This window comes from Sebastes fasciatus, chromosome 4, assembly GCF_043250625.1.
Source record: "Sebastes fasciatus isolate fSebFas1 chromosome 4, fSebFas1.pri, whole genome shotgun sequence".
Classification (NCBI taxonomy): domain Eukaryota; kingdom Metazoa; phylum Chordata; class Actinopteri; order Perciformes; family Sebastidae; genus Sebastes; species Sebastes fasciatus.
Genome location: NC_133798.1, coordinates 24,867,377 through 24,891,223, shown reverse-complemented (window position 1 = coordinate 24,891,223; position 23,847 = coordinate 24,867,377). Strand labels below are relative to the sequence as shown.

The 23,847-nt window shown below is 42.9% G+C and overlaps 1 protein-coding gene across 6 annotated transcripts in view; it reads left to right on the top strand.

Moving 5' to 3' along the window:
• The window catches only part of mctp2a (multiple C2 domains, transmembrane 2a), a 35,611-nt gene extending 20,179 nt beyond the window's left edge, over positions 1-15,432 (top strand). For all 6 annotated transcript variants that reach the window (XM_074633025.1, XM_074633020.1, XM_074633024.1 and 3 more), the window contains exons 18-23: positions 4,838-4,957; positions 6,067-6,108; positions 10,831-10,940; positions 11,036-11,145; positions 12,335-12,432; positions 14,584-15,432. In XM_074633025.1, coding sequence (XP_074489126.1) covers positions 4,838-4,957; positions 6,067-6,108; positions 10,831-10,940; positions 11,036-11,145; positions 12,335-12,432; positions 14,584-14,643 — 540 coding nt within the window. In that variant the 3' untranslated portion in view covers positions 14,644-15,432. The remainder of the gene's footprint in view (positions 1-4,837; positions 4,958-6,066; positions 6,109-10,830; positions 10,941-11,035; positions 11,146-12,334; positions 12,433-14,583) is intronic.
• Positions 15,433-23,847: the final 8,415 nt, after the last annotated feature.

Here is a 23,847-nt window from a genome sequence, read left to right as displayed (position 1 = left end):
CTACTCTGGCCCTGGCATGTGTCAGACAGGCGGGGAGACAACGGCCAGAGCTGGCCCTGTGAGCAAATGCTAATGCGTTGACTCGCACGGCTGCTCTTCCTCAGTGCTTTGATAAAGAGCTGCTATCACTATTGCACTGTGCGGTGCATGCGTCCTTACAAGCTGTGGCGTTTGTTTCATCATTCGCTTACTTTTTGTTTACAAATTAGAAAAAAATAGTGAACGCTGAATTAACTGAAATTAGACTATATGACACAATTTTTATGATTTATATTTTAGTTTTGAATTTAAGAGAAAGAAATAGAATTGTTTATGCTTATATTTAGTGATGGCTTTATTACTAAAATGTGTACTTTTGTTGCTCTTTTTTTATTAAGCTATCATTAAGCAAAATAATACTAATAATTGTAAACAAAGTGGAAAACTAACCACTTAACTTGAGTAACTTAAAATAGAATAAATATCAGTGTTACTATATACTGTAGCATATTTGATTTAAAAATTGAATTGTGAATTGCATCACACTCCAACGACTGATTTCGTCCCGCTGAAGAGGGACATGAGATTCCCCATTTTATTGCTCTCACTGGTATATAGCCTCTCTCTTTCTCCCCCTCTTCCTCTCTCTCTCTCTCTCTCTCTCTCTCCCTCTCTCTCTCCCCAGTCGATAAGACTTGAGCTGAGCGTATGTGAAATATTTATTCAGCGTTAGCTCAGAGCACCATGGCTGCCCACACACTCCACAGTACCTGCCCCGAAGAGAAATCTTATCTGTGCTTCCTCTGCCTCCGACACCCCCTGAAAGCCTGTCCCCACACTGGCCCGAGCTCAACACAAATTACATGTCTCATTGCTCTGCGTTTACAGCTACTTTAAAGCCTGCCGCTGCTGTCCCCAACATAAGCCCTCAGCCAGACTCTGTTTCAGCCGGCCTGAAAAAAGAAAAGACCTGCGTGAGCTGAGCTGCTACTTGTGCCTTTGATTCATTATTAATCTCCTTTTTTTTGTATTTTAATTGAGGAAGTAATGCAGATTAATTTTCACTGCCCTTGATTTCACCCAGAAAAAGACCATCTCTATGAAGTGTAGTCAAGGTTTTTTAGAGGTTCCTATTTGTTTTTTTAAATTAATAATCATTTTAATTAATTTTCTTTATTTCTATATACCGCATTTGCGCGTAGCCGCATGCACGGATCCCGGCCTTTTTTCTGTCCGTTACACAAACACCGCATACACACACACGGAGACAACCATACATACACAAAACCCTGCAGCCTGTTAGTCAGTCTTGTTAAACTCTTTCAGTATATGTTCACGTAATCTGGCATCCGTCCACAGCCCCCATGACTGACCCTCATAATGCTGGCTGGCGCTCTCCTCGCTTTGTTTAGCTTTCCAAGTGGAGTGAAACTGAAGAGAGAAGTGAAGATACAGCCAAGATGAAATCTTTCGGATGGTACATAGTCTTAAAAATAAGGGTATTTTTGAAATGCACCACGTTAAACAAATTTTTAGTTAGCGGCAACAGTAGTGATATTTTACGGCCCCGTGTGCTGTGACATTACACTAATTTGGCTCATCAACAATATTATGTGTGCTATACTGATGTGACGCCTATATTTATAGGCCGTTATCTGCTGTAGTGTATAAAAGGAGAGCATTTGGCAGCCTTGCAGTCTGGTAGTACGTCTGCCAGTCAGTAGTTTGGGTTGGTAGACTGGGCGACCCCCTCCCCTGTTAATCAATTTACAGGATGGTAGAAACTCTTATAGAGGGTGTCTTTGTCCCTTTGTTCCTGCTACGATCCCTTCTCCCTCTCCTGGGAGAGTGTGGGTGGTGGGAGCTGCCATGCTTGCTCAGCTTTAAGTTATTTTATTCACACTTTTAATCGCTGAGTGCTTTATTATTAGGTACTGGATTCTGCTGGCCAGGGGATCTGCATGAGAAGGCGCAGAATGCATTTAGTGGAATCATATTAATGGCACTATAAAACAAATCTGTCAGGCTGTTCTTAACCCTGCTGGCAGAATGGCTCTGCCCAGGGTTGCCCCCTTCTCCAAGCGCTTACAGGTGGCTAAGGAGAGTGCATCTCCATCATCTACTCCACCGTGTGCTAATAGTTTTATTAATTCATTCTTTTTTTTCTCCCCAGGCACCCTGCGCATAATCATACAGACATTTTTCAGCTAAATGGTGTTTGTCAAGGGAGTTTTCCTACATTAGAGACACTCCTCCCAGACATACATACTAACACTTGTTCAATTACAAGTCGTTCGTTATCCAATTCTGCTGTGTGTGAACCTAAATGCTCAGGTATATCATTAATTATTACCCCCCTTGCTTTTGTTTTGTTGCTTTATGGCCCTTTTGGTTAAATAAATGACTGTTTTACCGCTCGCGCAACATATTAGCATTGTCGTGTTTAAAGAGTTCAAGGTTTTACTTGTCATGCGTAATTTGTTTACGGGATGAAAAAAAAAAAAAAAACGCAGTCAGGCCCTTAAGACTGAAACGGAGCCTCTTTGATGGCAATTAAAATGTGGATTATTTTTTATAGAAATTTTTCACTTGCGCCTGAAAGGTTGCACTTTGTCCAACATGTCCTTTAATCACTCAGCTGCTCGCTAATAAAACATAAACCACTTAGCGGGGAATTAGTTCTGTCTCCGTTTCACAGAAACTCTGGAGAATGTGGGGAGACGAGGGGAAGGTTTAGTCCTGCCTCTGCTCATTACTGCGGGATGTCTGACGGCAAAGTCTCAGTCTGTGCACCTGAGTAAAGGAATCTGAGAGCTTTTCCCAGATGTTTCTCTCCATCGTTTTTATTAGTGTTAAAAAAGCATGTAAATCCTGAACACATGGGCTGACATACCATGAGGGAGGAATTGAGAAGATATTTCTGACAGTTTTGGTTTATACCCTCATTTAAGCACTCAGTTTAGACACAAGGCATTGTATTTCTGTAGGCTTTTATCTTGTCCACTGAGCCAGAACGCGGCGAGCAGAAATTTGCATTAGTGGGCGATTATGAATACCTGTGACAGATTCTCTCTGCCGGCTCCCTGGGCGGAAATGAATTGGCTCCCTCTGTTGACTCGCACAGGAAGACAGAGACCAAGCAATTAGACTTTAGTGGTTAATGTAGCAGCTTTTGCAGGGAGGGCAAGGAGGTTCAACATTCCTGCTGGGCTCATGTCAGTTTCCAGGCACATTTCCCCCCCTTTTCTTTTTCCTTTTTTTACGAGAATACTGGGAATATGACAAGCTACCTGTCCACCAGCCAGCTGAATTCCTCTGGGGGTGAGGGGAGCGTCGCTTTAGAGTCGCCTCATGGGAACTGAGGTGACAACACATGACGTAGGTTATTCATAACAGAGATGAGATGTACTGCAACTACCTCGGCACATCATGCATATTCATTGTTTACCTTTTTTTTTTTTTTTATCCCCCACTAGCTCTAGTCTGTTGCTGCATACGTAATTCAAATGAGCCCTAGTAAAAAATATAAATAACATATCGTTCATTTCTTTACACCTTGGTCATCCCGCTGTGTTTCTGCATGACGCTTTGGCTCACCCTCTATCTCCCCAGGTTTTATTGAGTGATAATAAGCAGTACAGTGGTGAAGCCCAGGGCAGTTTGGGCCACAGAGTTGTCTGCATTACTCACGGTTCACGTTTCCCTGGTGGCCGTTTGAACCTAGGCCTGGTGTGGCAGTAGGTAGACTGGCCCCCAGAGCAACATACACGGACTCTGTATGGTTGCTATGACAGAAGCAGTCTGCTGTTTACAGGCCTGCTATTGAGGCCTGAAGGCCCCGGTGGTTCACATCCTGTCTCGGGCTTAACTCGAACATATTGTTCATAGTCTAAGCAGCCTCCAGCTCTTCGAGCCTAGACTGCACTGTGCTACCATCGGGTGGGTTCAGTTATACTCAACATTTTGAAATAAACTTTGTAAAAAGAAAACTTAGGACGAATGTAACTGTTAGAAAGGATGCATTAATTATAGAAAATGTTGTATATAAAGCACGAGGACACACTTACATTGGGAAGAATATGTCTGCGGTAAATAAAAGTGGACCATATGTTGGAAGTATTGGCACAATAATCACACTATAATAGATTTTAACTCGACTTGCTGTGTGGGGACATTTTTTTATTTCATCCCTGTCAACCGGCTGGTGTGATCCTCCTCACACATTCCTGATAATTTCAGTTGGAGACAGACTCATTAGGCTGTCACTAAATGGGTTTAAATGCAGCCGTCCAATTAGTGCTCTGCTGTGAAATGCAGTGGGTGTTGTGCAGCGTGCTTAGCACCACTCCTTTACAGAATTATGAGGGATTACTCATTCAGTGTGATCCATCTTATTTCTACCAGGGGTCTTGGCTTTTCTCAGTATCACCGCCACGGAGGGGGTAAATGTTGCAAATGCTTCTCCAGTTGCCATATGCGCCTCGTCAGAGAGCCTCGCTGCCTCCGAATCTAAGAGGATTTGATGTGCTAGTTAAAAGACAGCATACCATGCCTAACCATGTCATACTTTCTGTTCCGCAGTAAGGCACTCTGCCAGCACACTGTTATTGGTGTATATAAATAGGATTTCAAGATATTAAAAGTTGTCCCTGAATGTCTGTTACTTTCAAACCACTAAGAGTAAAATCTGTTGCCATCGGCTGTAAATCTCAGAGGCTTTACAGTCTGTAGTGCTTTTCATGAGATTTAGGACGTGGTTAAATCCATTATATATTTTGTTTTGGGAACAGGCTTGCTGAGATTTGAAAGCTATAGCATGATGGGCTTTGCGTCATACTGTCATGTCCTGTCTTCTCAGATCTTCCTTGTGACGGTGTGGCACTGGGAGCTCTTCATGCTGCCCCTCTTCCTGCTGCTGCTCATTGGCTGGTTCTACTTCCAGCTCTCTGCGGGGAAGGCCAGCTCCAACCAGGACCTAGTGAGTGACGAGGACTTAGAACTCTTCAGTATTCATCTGTACACATCTGTAGATGCACGCTGTTAAAGTGCAAATTCAATCTATATGTTAACCCGACTCTGGTCTAACCCCGATGGAATGAAATCCCTTTGGCACACATTGGGCAAATTTGCAGTTTTACAGTAATGTCAATTAACAACTCTTAACACATTGTGTGTACACTGTATAATACAGGAGCTGGTCTATAAAATGCACCTCACAGTACAGCCAGTTGTAGCAGCATTCCACGGTGTTTTATAGCTGGTTAAACTAGTTTCTACACTTTCTCCAGAGGCCCAATAAAACACCAAGCAGGACGAAGCCACTAAAATCGAATCACTGTAAATGTATGTATAGCTTATAGTCTGTTGATTTAGTCTCATCACATCTGTTAATGCAGTTCTCTCCACAACATACCACTATCTCCTCTCTATCTACTGTTATGGAAATTATGTTTGCCCTACACATGTCTGTGAAGGTTAATGCTGTTCACACTTCTGACTGCCCCCCAATTTCACTGTGTTGTAAGCCTTCTCACCGGCCGGCCGGGGGCCTGGCCCGCTCACACACCCTCCCCAGAGCAACATCCCCGGCCCGGTGATTGTGTTTATGGCTGCTGGCAAAGATGCCGTCCCTGGGCAATGTTAAAGCCCAGGCTCACCCTCATATCCAGTGTTGAGACACTGCCACCCCTCTGTGACCCTCTGGCCGGCAATGACACAGCTCTGTTCCCAGGCAATGTCACAGCGTGCACCACATTGGGGTCAGGGATGACTTGATATAAAGTGATCTAGGCAACAGCATCCAAATTAAATGTGTTTTTTTCCTCCTCTTTCTGTTTTTCTGTGTGCTTATGTTGTGGAGAAATGAGATTGCTTTGGTGTGACAGTGCTCTTGTGAGGAAGGCCCTCTTTCACCTCTCCTTTTGTGTGAGGTCACCCCTGTGATGCAGTCTCTATGGAAACAAGCCTCTCCCAATAGGGGTGAATGTACTCAAAGAAAATTTCATTACTAGGTGTTTGTTAAAAATGCTCCAGTGCCCACATGTCCCGTTCGTTTGAAATCACCCTCTACCCTTTATTTTCTCTCAGGTGAACATGAGCATGGGTGACGACGAGGAGGAAGACGAGAAGGTATTTCATCTTGTCTCTTTCTAACATTTTAAGGGATAATACATTTTGGTGGAATGTCATCGCTTTTCAGTTTTCACCATAAAACATAAATAAATCCTTTACGGTTTACCATAAACTCTGACTGTTTCAACATTTCATAGAGACATTCCTCAATAGCATGTGTAAAGATCATTTTCGAACATATCGGAAGCGTGAATCCTGCTGATATTTCTTTCTGAATAACCAAGGTTAAATCAAACACATAACAATGTCTGTGTTGCCTCTGGTGGGTACAAATTCCTGGTACAGCAGATTATTCTTATACAAATGAACACTTGTTTCTTAGAAAATATAAATTATTTTACCAAAGAGCCATACAGGTTCTAGTCTGTATTTTAGCAGCGTCACAATGACAGTTGCTTCTCAGAAGCTCTTTTCTAACTAAGAATAGAAATATTTTCATGCATCCCAAATGAGGGCAACATCTATGAAACAGTCGTAGCATGTAGATCTTTATTCTGCTCCTCTGGGTATTCAGTGTCACTCTACAAATGCACTCCGCCGAGATACCGCAGCCCTTTGAAAAATCTATAAATCAAATTTAAACAGCACCGTCAATTAGATTTTGCACAGCTGCAGGGGATAAAAATCAGTACATTTTTTTTTTTGTATCATTTTCTAAATGGGATAGTTGTGTTGAGAATGACCTTTTACTACCAGAACAAATGAACAAAGTAGAATAACACAGCAGTAAACTTCTACTCTGCCCCCAAAAGGTTATCAGTCATTTCCACTTGTTCGTTTGTGAGAAATCATAAATGATAATGTTTATTAATGTGTCTCTCTGGTGTCTCTTGAAAAACAAAACAACAGGAAATCTTTAAGTAGCCTGAAAATTATACTTCCCCACAGCACATAATATTCAATTACACTCATCCCACTGTTTTCTGTAAAGAAGGAAGAGTTAACAGGGATGTGTATTATTGCTTTATGGCAATGAAGTGTGGAGCTAAGGCAAAGCCTTCAAGCAATGACCCTTGTGCTGCGTGTCTAGGCCCAGGATTCATATCCATAATGCGCTCAATATATTCTGTTGTGATGACCCGGGGCTATGAAAAAAAGCCAGCTTCTTTTAAAAACACAGGCACATCCACCAAATCCTGTCTGAAAGGATGGGCTAATTCACAGATGAAACTCGCATGATATGTCTGCACACACAAAAGTGGGAAGCAGGACTTGCTATCACAGCTAGGAACAGGCAAACTGGTGCTTAAACAAACAGCAGTGACACCGAAAACCCTGTGTATTTATGAATGTTGAATCGGGCAGGATTACCTTTTATGCACTGAATTTAATATCCTTGCTATATAGAATGATCATTACATTTGTCTTTACCTTGAAACCTCAATATATAATAGAGAGATGTTTACTTTTTTAGATTAAGAAATGTCTTTAGAAAGGTTTAAGGTTCTCTCCATACGCTGCACGCGTTTATGAACTCTTAAAGCTTTTTGAAAGGTTTTCCATGAGCCTCCCTAAGCCCTTTCACACTCAGAGGAAATGAAATATCTCCTTTCATTTACTAATTAAGCAGTCACCCATGTTTGTTTTAAGCTGTCAGCTTTAATTTAAAGTGGCTTTTTTTGAAAGTCTTGTTATAGTCTCGCTGTCACTTGAATGTGATATCATGCCGTTAGATCAAGCAGTGTAGCTTTACACCTCCTATCAAAGTCTTCTTTAGAAATATTTGGGGTTAAAGAGTGATCAGTGTTAAATTTGATGACTTCAAAGCCTTTGCTTTTTCCCCCCCTAGTCTCTCCTCTAACATGTGAATAAAGGCTTTTCCCTCTGAGAAGGTTATGATTACCACTCAAATATGTTTTTATCCCCCTTTTTCCCCCCTTGAGGAAGGAAATATTTAAACCTCAGACAGAGCAGCAAGAATGTGAAGGCATGACGTTAAAGAGAGACGAAAGGCAAGGCAGTGTTACAGCGGGATAATACAGAACAGATTCTCTGCCTGTGAACAAATCTGTCCTCAGGGAAAGAGACAGTTTACAAATTATGTGTGGGCAAAGTGACTTCCCTTTGGCCTTAGGTATCAATTGTGCAGATAGACAATATTTAATCATAACATAAAGAAACAGAGAGGCAAAACAAGTCCATAGATCTCCAATAGAAATGAAAAGGGAAGATGAAACAGGCCTTTCATTGCCCCCCGGCTGGCAGTGCTGGTCTAGGGTTGACTTGCTCCCAGAGCCTCGCCCAAGGGAGTTGAGGGGGGAGGGTGAGGAGGTGGTGGTTGTGGGGGTGCTAGACTGGGCTGGGGGGTGACTCCATCTCTCACCCGATAGTCCACAGTCACCGCTGGGTCTCCTTGAGCACACCAGTGAGACAGACTGCCCGTGTCATGATCTGTGGAGTGCATTACGAGAGCAACCGCACACGGACCCAGCAACACATTAAATCCACTGAGAGCTTTTTTTGTGTGTGTGTTTTATCCCCGCAAATTGTTTGTTAGCTTATTTTAGCTTCATGTGAGATAATTTGCCTGGAACACAGGTGTTTTTCATTTAGACGCACTTCTTATCTTCGTCGAAAAAAAAGTCACTCGGAAAATATTCAGTCTGAGAATTCAAATTTGGCACCGTTTATTCTAATTAGAATGATGCTAAATGAGCTTTTTCCATCCTTTGATAACACCCCACGTGTCTGTGAGAGTATGTTTACCTTTGTGCAGGAGATCAAATTGGTTCTCCATTACCGCACCTTAAAAGCAAAGCTTTTACAATTTTATCTGAAATGAGAATATGATTTCACACAGGTTTAATCAGTAGACATTTAGGATTCATTTAGTCCATCCCCAGTTTACCCATCCTTTTCCATTTCTGAAGGAGCTCTTTTATTTATTTTTGTTTTCTCTGCACTCATGTGCTCGCTGAAAGGAGAAATGAGCAAAGATAAAGAATATCATCAAATGATTAATGTAGGAAGGACTTCAGTTTTTGGTCGCTAAGGAGATGGAGGATTTCAAGAATCTTAAAGCACATGAATAATGATAATCATGAGAGCTGTGCCTCTCGATGCACACTTCAGAGTCCATCTATTTGTCTCTTTTTCCTTTTTAGAAATGAAAGCCAATATAGTTTTCTCTTTTTTTTCCCCAGCCGGAGCTGTATTTCTGGCTAAATTTACCTTGCATGTGTATCCAGTGCAGTTAAATAACGCTTCATATCTCGTATTAGATTGGAATTCTAAATCGTGTAATTGGGTCGCTTAAACAAGTTTAGATGGAAATATGAAAAGGAGTATGAGCCTAACTGATGAGCCTCCGTATCGTGGCTCTCTGCGTCCATCAGGAGCTCACCGACACGGATTGTAATGGCTTTTTAGCACACTCTAACACTGTTCCCCACTTTCAAAATAAACTTTGGATAAAGAGCTCAATTAACACCTGATGTGGAGTACAAGACATGCATGTAGGTTCGCTCAGCAATGCAGTGGAGTGGAGTAAGATGACGCATAAACACAGATAGTCCCCGCGATGAGACCATGAGATGCTAATCTCAAAGAAAGCATATTTGTGATAGTTTCTCCTTTTTTGGACAGTGCTGAGCCTCCAGTGTTTGTCCACATCCGAGCCCAGTGGGGGAGGCTCTGCTAGTGTGGGAATTGCTCTCTTCCTGCGCCTTTCGTGGAGGAGAGTGGGCCTGACAGTGGGGAGTCTCTATGTGCTGGCAGACAGTGTGTTCCCAGGGGCGGCCTCATGAAGCTCTGATAAAGGCATTCTGTCTGGACCCTGTCAATGCACACAGGCTGCGGCTTCGGCTGACTTGTAACATAAACATATAGACATCCCCGAGCCTCCTGCTAGGGTCCATCAGAGCGCCCTCCCCCCAACACTCTCATCCCTCTTCTCCCTCTCACTCTTCCTCTCCCGCCCTCTGTCATCATTCCTGTCATTATTTCCTCCTTTTGATGTGAGGCTTCTCAGCCCTCTTTAGCTTGTGTTACTTGTGTTATCTCCAGTCACTCCTCTGCCTCTGGAAGGCTTCACACTCGTTGTTATTTCCAGCCTTGATGTGATCACATTTATTTCATTTTGAGACCCTCCAACCCCCCCCTCACATGTTGACTTTGCCAGACTCTGTCATTATTATATCAGTGCATTTAAAAGCAAATAATACTTTATGTGACATAGTAGACACGAATGATGCGCGTGAAAAGAGTGAACAAAATTCCAACTGGTGTTCTAAGTGAGGTGAAGTGTTTTTCTCATGCAGAGAAAGTGTTAGGAGAGGTTAGAAAGCCAGGTCTGACAGATTTGTAAAAACATGTTCAAACTTGTCCTGCGCAGGCTGCTGGAAAGGAATCTTTTCCTAAGTTGCGAGCCTGCACTTCTTCTCGTCCAGGTCGTCTAGTCTGCCTGATTGCAGATGGCCATTTTGTGTGTTTTTCATCCACCAGAGTCTTGATTGTGCTGCACTTGTGCAACAGCTCTATTGTGTGTGGCGGACAAAAGCTGAAATCTCTCAGCCATCCACATAACTGCTTCTGAGCACCGAGTCTGTCTCATCTTCAAAAGCATAGTCTGAAGATGTACAGTGTTTGCTCATTATGGGCCATTCAATAGATAAATCACACATAATAGCACAGCAGAGATAAACTGCTCTTTGTCTACCCTGCCCAACAATTGACATACAGTGTACCTCATCAGTGTCTGTGCATTTTTTTTTTTTTCAGGACTCTGGAAAAAAGGGTTTGATGGATAAGATACATATGGTGCAGGAAGTCGTGCTGGCTGTCCAGAATGTTATGGGGGAAATCGCAAACATCGGAGAGCGAACCAAGAAGTAATTTTATATTTATCCTACAAAGTATCTCTATTTTTTAATAAAAAATTTTTTTTACAGAACTTCACATTAATCTGACAATCTTTTTTTGGTAGCGTATTCAACTGGTCTGTCCCCTTCTTGTCGTGCATGGCCTGCATGATGCTTTTTGTGACAACAGCGCTCTTATATTTCATCCCACTGCGATACATCGTGCTGATATGGGGTAAGTTCTACATCTAAAAACACTGTTTAATTCATAAAATTGTAAATTATAAAAAAAATGCAAAACTAAAACTGTATTGGGCGATTACATAAAAAAAAAAAAATTTAAAAACTCCAACTATCTGTGTCTAGATCCGTCCAAACACCGACCAAAACATCCTGACAAATTGTATAAAAATGCCTCTTTACGCCTGTACCATTGTAGCAAAACACAACTCTTATTCAATCTTCCTAACTGCAAATCCGTGATTTAATGAAGTAGAGTAATTTAAGAACTCTGCCATGCCTACACCTCTGCAGATGCACAGAGATCAGACAGCTGCAGAGGTTGGCTCTGCTCAGTGTGGGCTGATGTAGCAGAGCCCAGCAGAGGCGAGGCCTAAGGTTTGTGCGAAAACAAAGCAGAGGTAGAGTAGCAAGCTGTATATAATACATGATGTCCTTGGGCAGTCTGTAGGCTCCTGGTCTAGCCTCTCATTATCTGCTGTAGTCATACAGAATAGACAGTCATCTCAGTGGTCAGGGAGATATGCTGCCCTTAACAGGCTCTCCTCCTCCAGCTGTAAGCCCACAACCACTGTACTTCCACGCTGCCTTCAACACAATCAATACCAAAAAACCATCATATCAAACAAAAAAACACACAGTCTGAGACACTCCTCTGCCTCCCCAGTTAACCCCTATCTCTGTGGTTGCAAGGCAAGCCTTTCAAGTTGCTCGCACATATTTAAGTCCTTAGGTTCTTTGTCTGCATGTTGAGGTACAGGCAGTACCAAGCTGTGAATATAATGGTCCCATTACAAGACCCCAGAGATATTGTTTTTTCTCCGTGGTACTGTATGCAGCCATGTGCAAAGTAAATATAGATATGCTAGAAATGATCACATCCAAGCAACAAAAGTGAGGAAAAGTTGTCATAAATGTGTGCCTCTTTATCGAATTATAGTTATTCATCTGCTCCTTATTGATTATGTATTGCTTTAACTTGTCCCCATTGCATTGGTCTGGCTGAAAGGGATCAATTGAAACAGCATCATATAATGCAGTTACTGATACACCGGTGGGAACGCTATACTGCGCAGTACATAGATAGGGTTACACAACTCTTCTTATTATTATTATTTTTTACCTTGTAAAATATGCTGGTCGGTATGACACCTTTATTTATTAATGTGTCCTTGTTTTCACAGGCGTTAACAAATTTACCAAGAAGCTGCGCAACCCATATACTATTGACAATAATGAAATACTGGATTTCCTCAAGAGGGTGCCTTGTGATGTTCAAAAGGTAAGGGTCCAATTTTACATACAGATAGGGAAGGAATTCCCTGAAGATGTCTGCATTATTTGCTGTAGCAGAATTCCCAAGTGTTGCAGAAATATATCCTCTGGCTTTGTTTGATTATTAATGGACTCTCGCCTTTAAAGCAGCTCTGGCCCAATTATTCCTCAGCGCAGCTCCGTGTAGTCGCCGTATTGCCTGAGTGAGGAGATGCTCAGATCTGTCCTCAGCCATATTGCCGCGGCCTCGTCCGTTATTAGCAATTTTATCTGTCTGATTGAAGCGCGGTGACATTAAAGTTGGTGATTGGCCGAGGGCCGGCGGAGGGCTCCTGACGTCTCCGGCTGTTGTGTCAGCACAGAAACTCTGATGTGGCCTCAGTCACTTCAGGGTGGTGGAGTCAATTAATGTAGTCGTGAGCCCCAGTCGTCTTGCTGGGTGCCATATGTGATTACATATTAGCCATGGCTGATATGTCATTTGCATTTACATCACAGAGCTGAGGAGAGCTGTCAGGGTGTTGTAAGTGGCGCCGGGCGCGCTCGCTGTTCTCTGACTGAGAATTTTGCTCAGCCAGGAAATGAAGTGCCACACAGCGCCTTCATCTCCCAGGTAACTCGCCAGACTGAATTCAGCGAGAAATCCTGACAGTCTGGATCTGGAAAGACACTCTCACCCCAGTCTGTTTCTGTGCTGCACCCTTGATGTCCTCCTGCAGCAAGCCATCGCTGACTCCTCTGTGATGTTGGAGGGAGCCTGTGTTGTTTGAGATTTGGCTGACTGAGTTGGCAAAACAAGGTGGTGAATACATTTTGATTCAGAATCCTTTGTATGTCTTCTTCCCCATTGGGATACAATGTTTGAGCTTTGAAAACGACTCACTTTCAAATCTCATGGAAACAATACTTTTTAGCCCGGTTTAAAAGAGAAACTACATCTTGAAAATAGCTCCAATCATAAAAAACAAAACACCCTTAAGATTCATCATAAGTACGTTTCATTGTGTACTGTGAAAAATAACCTTAACATCATATACACAGGAGACCCAAAACAATAGACCACATATTTTGTTTTTGTTGACTTAGAACTTCAATCCTCAGATAGGTGTGGACACAAAAACACCACAAAGGCTGAAAATTGACTCCTGTCTTTCTTGCAAATGTGACTTGGCAATTAGTGCCTGTGCACATCTACAAAGTCTGCCTCAAACGGGGACTTCTGACGACACTGTGTCTGTCCTGAAATAAGAAGCATCTGTCAGTTCTGAGGACAGTTTCATGTTCTGATGCAGGAGGCAGTCACTTTGTTCCCACATTCCATCTCCCATTCTAATAATGGAGACCAGCTAATTAGCATAGAGTTCTTACCTTTATTCAACAGATTCGCCGTATTGTTTGAGCTCAGCAAGCATGCTTCAAAAGCAAGTTTTCAAATTCCAGCTCTTCTCCTTTTCAGTTTACCCTATGATCAGTCCTCTTTGGATTGTGGTGGCAGTTTTGGACAATTGAATCTAATTTTTTTGAATGTCAAAGAGAACATGAATCTACAACATACATTTATTTTGTAAACCCATTTGAACATCAAGGAATTTCTGGAAAAAGAAACACTGAAACATGAGTGAATCTATCTTGAGCTTAATTCTACACATGTAACTTGCGGAGAAAAAAAAACAAGGTTGCAAGTTCAAATGTCAAATTTTCAGGTCTTGTTTTTCCCCGAAGAAATCAAAGTCACACCTAGGGTCTGTAAAGCCGTGGAGAAAGTTACGCGTCAACTGATAACTTAAACAACACTCGCTTTATGCTATTCTCAGGCTCGAGCAAAGTTTTCTTCAGGGGACATAACTTACAGTGAGTGATTATGCAGTTTGCAACTCCCTCACTGGCCTGGCAGGTCATCTCAACAGTTGATTTCTGTTTCTAATATTGTGATTGTGGTGCAGAATGAGGGGGGCGTACGCTGGTACGGAACCCTTGACTCTTCAAATCCTTCCTCCCTGTGATTAATCCCCTCTGCTCCTGTGTTTAAAAAATGATTCATTACAGGCGAGCCCGCCTCGCTTTCCCCTGCACCAGCTCTCCTCAGGGGAGCCATTACCGTGCGCTCCACTGAGCTCGGATTACCTGCCTCTGACCAAACTCCTGTTTGTTTTTACAGGTGCAGCGCAGCGCGCTGAGAGCGCCCACCAGCCAGAACCAGCCGCGGAAGAAAAGGTAAGCTTCGCGGACACGCTGGATGAAAGGCTGGTCTCCTTTTGAATACGGTACGACGCAGTCCACCTGACAACAATGCCCCGGTGCCAGCAGAGCCCGTGACCCCGTGCACCCCACCGTACCACCCTAACTCTGCCCCCTGCTGCTGAGGGGCAGCCAGCCGCTCTCTGGCTTGTGTGTTTGCCCCCCCCTGACAGAGGCTGTGAACTGCAGCAGCTAGGAGGGCAGCACATGGCGCTGTCAATCACAAGCCTGGAGGTAAAGAAAAGAGAGAGCTGCAAGGCTCAGCCTTCATCTTTGGATATAATTTAGAAAAGGAATGAAAAGCGTCGGGTATGGCTTACCTTAGACCTCCACTGTTTTGCTTCTTTTTTTTTGACTTTGGTGAAACTAAGAAATTTGCCTTCAGGTTAAGTTAATACAAGCTTTCTGGAAAACAAATCATATTATACCTCGTCTGTGTGTTAATATAATTAAAGGTCAAAAGGTCATATATATATCGCAATAAATAATAATCAAAATAATATGCTTTTTCACACATTTTAAATGACAGCGTACTGACTGCTATTCTTTTTGTGGTAAGGATTTACTGTAAAATAAAAAGGCTGTCAGTTTTCTTTCTTTTATTTCAGCAACAAATATATATTCATGCACAGCATGTGTATTATTTCCAGCTGACTTTATGTGTTACTGTGTGTTAGCCTGATTAATGTGAGTTTTATTTTTACTCAGTATCTTGTCTGCATCATCAACTGGAGAATTTGCAGGAATCCTGTATAAAGAATCGTGATCAGTTTGAGCTCTTGTTTTTTCAATAACTGCACTCTAGTGAGGATGGATTACACCACTTCTTTACTTGAATACACAGTAAACACATCTGATTACACAACACAGCCATTGGAACAGAGCTCACACACCGGCCACCGCTGTGCCTTGGTTACCGAGCTCACATCAAAGCTGTGTGGCTCCAGTGTGCTTCCTAATGCATTGCTTTGTTGCCTTCTCACAATAACAGGGTCCAGATGAGAGAGAAAGAGCTCATCTCACAGAGAGTGCTCTCTCCGTCCTCGCCACTTAGTGCTTTACATTTCCACTAAAATCACCTGGCCTATCTAACGGTTACACACACACGCGCTACGGTTTTTCCCATCTGTCTCCCCACAATAGTTTTTCCAAGAAGAGGGATGTAGTAATATCCTCTATCGATTTTATCATGCATATTTAGTTTACATATGAAAAAATAAATTATACACACATTTTGCCATTTTGAAACCAAATATGTGAGACATGTTTTATTCTCGTATTAATGCCCTACTGGAAAAAAAAGTACCTTCAAAATATTTATAATTCATACGGCACTGATTCAGTATATTGGCTTGTCTACGTAGGCAGTTCACCATGCTGATACGTGTTTCCTTCTTTACCTGCTTTCTGATAGTAGACAAATGGCAAGCACTCTCTTTTAAAACATACATAGTTAGAACTGAAGTTGGGCTGAACTGAGGCTTGGACCCCACCAGTGGGAGTTTGTTCTAACTGATTGGGGGACTGCGCATCGCGGCCGGGTGCCCCCCTCCTCAGCAGTAGCACGCTGGTGAAAGAGCATCCATCTGTGCTTTGTGAAGAGTTTGATTGGCTCAGGGGGACCTGGTGGAGCCCCGGGCTATCTCTTTTGACAGGCTGATAGAGACATCACTGGGCTCTCCCAGGAGCTGCCACCAGGGGTCCATTTCAAAGTGAGAGGGTGTGGAGGTGACCCTGAGCTTCTGACGAGCTAAATCCCACACACTGGCTGAAACCCTCCTACATTCTTGGCTCCATTGGGGCTTGGAGGAGGTGGGGGGGGCTGGTTTTGGCTGTGCTGGGAGGAGGGCAGAGCTGAGGAGGGAGGGGCGGAGGGTACAAGGAGATCACTGGCAAGACCCGATGAAGTGTCCCCAAGAGGTGAAACCAATTAAGCAATACTCCCAGGGTACTTTTCATCGACATTTCAGCAAACATCCAAATTGCAGCACCGGGACATCTAAATCTCTGACAGAACACGTAAAAATAAGAAACTGACAATTACTGGGCACATGAAGCCAAATTTAACTAAAAAAAACTCACTTTGGTGAGTTTAAGTTGAAATAATAGGCAGATATATCATTGAGGCAAAATGCTGCCAGTGACATTACGAGAGGTCATATGGGAATACGGTTGCCTGCCTCCAAGCTGTCAAATCTTTGGATCTGTGGCATCGAGGTCGTGGACTTGGATGTTCCTGGTATCATTCATAGTCAATGGATCATACAGAAGAGTCTGACAGGGTTACAACAATTGTTGATTCGGCTCTGCATGCACCGATGCACACTCATGCTACCTCCTCACACACGCGCGTGCGGTGAGCGCGCACACATAAACCGCACATAAGGTCCTCTTCAAAGAGGAGTGATCATACTTAAGGAATTATTCATCAATGTATTTCCTCCTGGGAAGGCTGTGAATCTCAGCAGAGGAAGTCACTGTGCAATATGGTCCCCGAATGCAGTGGGGAAAATCCCTGGATGTTTTACAAGCTTGCTAATGAACATTTGAGCCACACAGCAGTTAACATTGTCTGATCACATTTTTTTTTCACCAGTAGTTGTTGTTGTTGTGCATGGTGTGGCAGTGATGTCTTCATCAGGCTGTCAAAAAGGAAGTGCCTGCAGCTGTGGCGGATCCCCCCAGAGCCTGTCACACTCCTTGTTTCCATGGCAGTCCTTCAGGCAGCACCACAGGCAGGCTGTGTGCAAGGACCCATACAACCTGTTTTTTCAGCAGCCGCTCCTCTGATGTTCAGCCCCGGAGCGGGCGTCAAACTACCAAGTGCAGAGAGAGAGAACACTGCAGCCTTTCTCGCCGTCGCAGCTCTGCGCTGCTTTACAAGGAGATGCACAGCAAAAAAAAAAAAAAAAAAACTACCTCATTTGAATAAGCCACTATTCTCAGCACCTCCTTAGTAATTGTTACATGTGCAATGCTGTTAAGGTGCTCTGACCTCCTCTCTGAGAGACATAATGTGCACAGTAGGACAAAGTAAGAAAAGCACGACTCATAGTTGACTTACACGTGTTAAAGCTCTTATGCATGTGTTATTTGGTCTGCTTGTACCACCTGAGAAGCGGGTCACGGGGATCAGTGGCTGCGCTCCAAGTCCCAACTGGCCTAAATTAAAGGTGCAGAGGTTACGGTCTGCCTCCAGACAGAACCCTGACACCAATAAAGAGCAGAATTCGCCGGGGCATCAGCTCAGCGGAAACACAAACCAAATGACAGAACAGATTGAGTTTCCTACAGTTAGATAGTTTTGCCTATATGAGCAAATCTACCCGAGGAGGCTGCATGGGGAGCTTTTCAAATAATGCCTGCTTTTTGCTGTTTGCTCCTAACTTAAACCTGCAATAGGCAGAATGTTTTTTGCATCATTGGGCAAAAATAATAATAATAACATTTCAGCATATTGTAATTCAAGTGTTCAGAGAGATAACTAGACTTCTGCACCTCCTCATGACTCTATTTTCAGGCTTTAAAAAATCTAGACTAGATCTAGATCGAGACTTTGGCCAATCACAGGTCATTTCAGAGAGAGAGCGTTCCTATTGGCTGTTCAGCTGTCAATCACTTGCGAACTCCGATCAAACAGTCAAACTAGGCCGCGCTGATCAAATATGAATTAATATTCTGTTACTGTAATGCCTATTTCTCGCCTCAAATGTTTTCAGAAACATCTTGTAGTGTACTGTTTAGCTGTAAAATTAGAAAGTTTGCTCCGGCTGGTGGGCGGTGCTTAGTATTTCCTCAACTGAAATGAAAACATTTAAGGCAAGAAATAGGCATTACAGTAACAGAATATCGATTTATATTTGATCAGCGCTGTCTAGTTTGACCGTTTGATCAGAGTTCGCGAGTGATTGACAGCTGCTCAGAGACGGCAAGGCTCCAGCTCGGCTCTGATTGGTTGTTTTCCTCCGGTCTGTGAAATCTTGCAGATGCCGTTAGGAGCACCGGAGGACACAGAGGCACATTATTTTTTTTCAGATTACCTGTCTTATGCACTACTGTCTGGATATAGTGACCGTTTTATAAAAATAACTTTTCTTTTAATCATATTTGCTACATTTTCACCCGCTGCAGCTTTCACCAGTCGGCACATTGCTTTAGTCTCTCCCGTTGTTAGAATATATAAATCATGGTAACCAGGATTGATGTTGTCTCTGGGAATAGGGGTGGGAAAATGACTGAGATAACAACAGGGAGAAAAATGGTCGCTAATAGCGGCTGTTTTCAGTAGCTCCAGTTTACTAATAATTCATTTTGTGGCCCACAGTACACACTGGTGTTAAGACATGGCAAAAGCCGTAATTCTTTATAGCATCAAGAATAGAAGATGGCCTTTAAGAGCTGAAATTAAATCATTGGCCTTTAAAAGCATCTCTCTAAGGGGCACGCTGCATTAATAAATTCAACTGATTCTGCTTTAATATTATTCAGAGTGCATTAAAATGAAGACAACAGCTGGGATCATGCCCAGTCTCGGGAGTATTGCTTGGGCCAATGAGTGCCGGCGAGATGCAAAGCATGTCTGAGCGCAGCCCTGCGTTGTGGACGAAGGGGGGGGCACGAGGTCTCGGTGTTACAGGTGCAGGCCTGACAGTTGCTGTTCCCGGATCAGAGGTTGTTGGGTACTGACACCGGCCACAGGACAGCTACTGCCTGCTTCAAAAACAATGTCACATGGGAACAAACGCCCGGCCACCCAGCCAATCAGGCCAGCAACACCTTCAAACTATTAAATGCTTTATTTTTATATCCACTCAAAGGAATATTTATGGGTTTACTTTGTTATGTTGAAAAATGGATAAACTGTAGGAGAAAAAAAACTGCACTGTGGCTTTGAAAAAACAGGAGAGGAAATAAAGTGTTAAGCTTTCTAACATTTGGTGTTACATCAGTGCTCTATAGTTAGCACGAGCAGATGCGTCAGGAAACAATACAAAGAATAATTGAACTGCATATTTCATTCTAATTAACAGTGATATAACGCAATGTGACTCTCAGCCTCCTGAGGAAAGAGCACCATATTTTGTTTGATGAATCTGCTAAAGCCACAGCTAGTCTCGCCACTAACCCCCGGGGAATCAGGTATCATTAGAGATATGAACAGATCTGCTTTTTGTCCCGCTGAAAGAAGGGGAAAACACATTTTCCTCCGCGCTGGCACATGGGTGAACGTGAAAGTGTTCAATATTAATAGCCTTTCATCAAGGACACAATTAGGACACCTCTATTTGACACATTCTATAGGTTCTGAATGAATATGGATATATGCTCCCAAGGAAGGAGCCACTGGCTGAATAACAAAGTGAAATCTCCAGCAGAATGAAGAATGCACAACATGACAATCGGGGGAGATGATGTATTTTGATCCAATGTGAATTTAAAAGAAGCAAGAGACTCTAAGTGTATTATTATTAGCACGATTTATAATTCACGGCCAAGGGCAAGTCGTATATTTATCCAAATTTGCATACATGCCGCTATACAAACACACAAATGCAGCACATATTAAAGAGGCCACATTTCTTTCATGTGGTACACTTGAAGTATTACTACTTGGGAAACACATTGACACCACTTGTGTGTTTCAGCATCTCTGTTCCTTTCAAGAGAATAAAAAAAAACACCAAACGATTAAACCTTAACACTGGTCACGGATCAGTCAGAGGTTCACCGTCAGAGCCGATCTGATTAGTGAGTGCGGTTTAGGATATGTAATTTTCTACACCAGAGGTTCGTGCCGCTGCTGACTGCAGAGCTAAGGTGTGAAGAGGGCTGTGGTGAAGTGAGGAGACTAATCACATGTGTTTCACCCCTGAGCACCGTCTCCTCCAAGCTCTGCCACGTTATGACACCAGAGAGTCGTGTAGCACACGAGCACAGTTAGGCCCATTAACCAGAGCGGCTAATTATCGGCTCCTACAAGGTCTTCAAGCTCTCCGGCAATGCATGCTCTCATTTCTGATTAAAAACATAAATGCGTGCAGGAAAAAAGAGGATCAATTACAGCGAGGCAGAACAGATAACAGCCCCGTACCAGAGTAATTAGGCTGGGTGTTTCATCGGAACCGCTTGCTCTGTGATGAAGGTTTAAAGGGTCCAGTGGCAGAAACACCACAACTGTGTTTGTTTTATTTATGATGCTGCAGTGTCACCCACCGGGGCCCAATTAGCCTGCGACTGATGCCTTGGAAACCAGCTCCTCTTTGACAGGAAATGAAAGCCGCACTTGCTCGTGTCCTTCTAGTGACCCGTGGGCTTCAACCTGTTAAGGGCAGACTGGCCAAGAGCAATGACTCCAACATGCCACCACAACCTCCTTCCTCCTTTCAGGCCATTTGCCAGTACATTTCATACCATTTAACTGTGTCAACGGAGGACGTCGGGGGGGATAATGTGCCAGTTTTGGAGGTATTTAGTCTCCAGATTCACTTTCTCCTGGCTGATTTTATAGTGTAATGTATGTAACAGTTCCTCACCCACATGAGGGAGCACCACCATAAGGAATGAGCCTGATTGCAATTGTTGGCTTGAGCTTCTTACACCGGCTTCAAAACCGTTTGTCAAAGTAATTTTCTTAATTAACTGCGATGTGCTCTGATTAAAATAGCATTTACCAATTTACATCATATCAGGCAGCACTGGGTGGCTTTCATGGACGTAATGTTTCACAACGAGAGAGAGAGAGAGAGAAATAAAGCAGTAAATGATCTAGTCAAGCTTTGATATGGTATTATAAATACTCTTTCTTAAAGGACATGCTCATTTTAGCGAGCAGTTTCTTTTTCAGTCTCGATAACAATAACAACTGTTCTTAAAACCAGTCATAGCAGTCCTTCACACCTTCCTCTTTTCTCCATTAGAAGTACACAGCGCTTCATGTAATCCTTGAATTACTACACGCACACACACACACACACACACACACACAAACACAGACATAGTTTATTAGTTTCAATAGGCAAATGAAAAAGAATGTCTATGGTCCTTTAAGCAAGCAGCAAGAGACCAATTAGCAAGTATCTCTATTCAATTTCTCCATATCTCTACTTGGTGAGTGTGAGGGAGAGAGAGAGGTCTGGGGGGAGGAGTTTGAGCGGCGCAGACAGGAAGAGAGAAAACAAAGCCATCATCTCCCAGTGCTTGCCCTCCTCTCCCCTCTCCTCTGCAGCTCCAATTACTGGCTCCTCTCCCTGCCATCAGTATGCAGCAGGGCCGCTCCGCTCCTCCACTCGCCCCAGGCCATTGAATACGTTACCTCCGCTATGGGGCTCGGGGCTCAGGGGCACTGCGCCCCCTAACCCCCTGGATAATTTGGGATTCCTGCTCCTGCCTTGGAGAGCTGAAAACAAATAAAACACCCCAGATAAATAAAGAAATAAGGTTGCCTCACAAATATCCAGAGATCTACTGATTTATTGATTTGCTCATTCCTCTACTTATTATTTGTAAATCATTACTGATCTGCAGCCAGCCACCCACCTCCATCCTAAACCCTAAGCGGGAAGAGGATGAGAATGCACTTCACTCATGCGGGCCAAAGTTTTGAGCAGCTGAAAGCAGATGAATGTAGTTTTTTAAAAGTTTCTTCTTCTAACTAAAATAAGTAAATATTAATATGTTGCGGTCTACTTTATAGAGTAATGTCTCTGTGGTTTTGCAGATATCCAAATTTGAAATGTATTATTTCAGTGTACATATTTAGCTTTTTAATATTCTCTACATTCATTTTTGTAAATAATGCATTTTTCTAACCTTGTAACATTTTAAAAGCTGATTTTCTTCCTACTCAGACATCACTTTGTTTCCCACAGAATGAACACAAGCGTCTCAAATCTCTTTTACTCGAAGCATTCTGCGAGAACAACAACCCCTTTTTTTTGTTTTAAGCAAAGACCATTGTCAGGTGAGAATAACCATTTCCATTTCTTTTGCACCCCAAAATCTGCACAATGCACTTGAGGCGAGACTATAAAGCTGTTCAAACTAGACCGCCTTTGGCTCAGATTTCTTTTCCATCTCCCCGTCTTTGTCCAAGGTTTAAGGTTTAAGATAGCTCACAGCTACAGACCATACAGTTCTTATTAAAGCACTTCAGGTTTCACACACAATACAGAAAGGTGTGTTTTAAAATCCCTTTTTTTAAAATGAGCAACAATTATTTTATGGAGAACTAAAAAAGCACCATACCCCCTTACATCACTACTTGTATCAGTATCACAATGCTTAAGTGGAGCTGAATGTATTGGAAATGCATACAATCATGAGGTGGAATGAATAACAAAAGAGTGATCCACAGTGGATCTAAAATTGTGAAAGAGTGTCTGTCTAGAGCCTTTTATGTTGACAAACACCTACACTGTAGTTCTCATGCAGTGGTCGGCGTCCACAGCTGCTCTTCCCACTCGCCTGCGAGCAAATGCACGCTTCGCTCTTTTGGGTCTCATGACTGACTGAATTGTTTTCGGAGATATGGGGATAACAATGAAATGCAAACAAATGGGGTGGAAATGGTGGCGTGAAAAAGGAGATCTTCCACTTCGCTGTACAGCTCGAGGAGGTAACTGAGAGCAAAACACCCAACGTGGGCCGTCTGAGTCAGATAGCACTCACATCGCAACCCGAACCGCTCTGTTCTCCTCGTAGTGACATTAATGCCGGTTTAATATGCTTCTGTTTCTCCCAAAAAAAACAGTTGGTGTAAATGATTACTAGATTACTTAATGTAGCGCTGAATCAATTCTCAAATGTGTCCGTCCCTGCTATGCAGAGCAGGCTCACAGAGAGACAGTGAGTATGATAGAGCCATAGGGGGAATTAGGAGACTATTGAGGAGACACTGTTGTTACTCTTGGCTTCTCACAGGATTTTGTCAGTGGATGTATCTCCATTTTACCAGCAACTGGTCAGGCAGTGTTAAACCTGCAGTAGGCAGAATGTTTTTGGCATTATTTGGCAAAAATTCCATAATAACTTTTCAGCATATTGTAATTCAAGCGTTCTGAGAGAAAACTAGACTCCACCGGCCAGAGCAAACTTTCTAATTTTACAGCTAAACAGTACACTACAAGATGTTTCTGAAAACATTTGAGGCGAGAAATAAGCATTACAGTAACAGAATATTGATTCA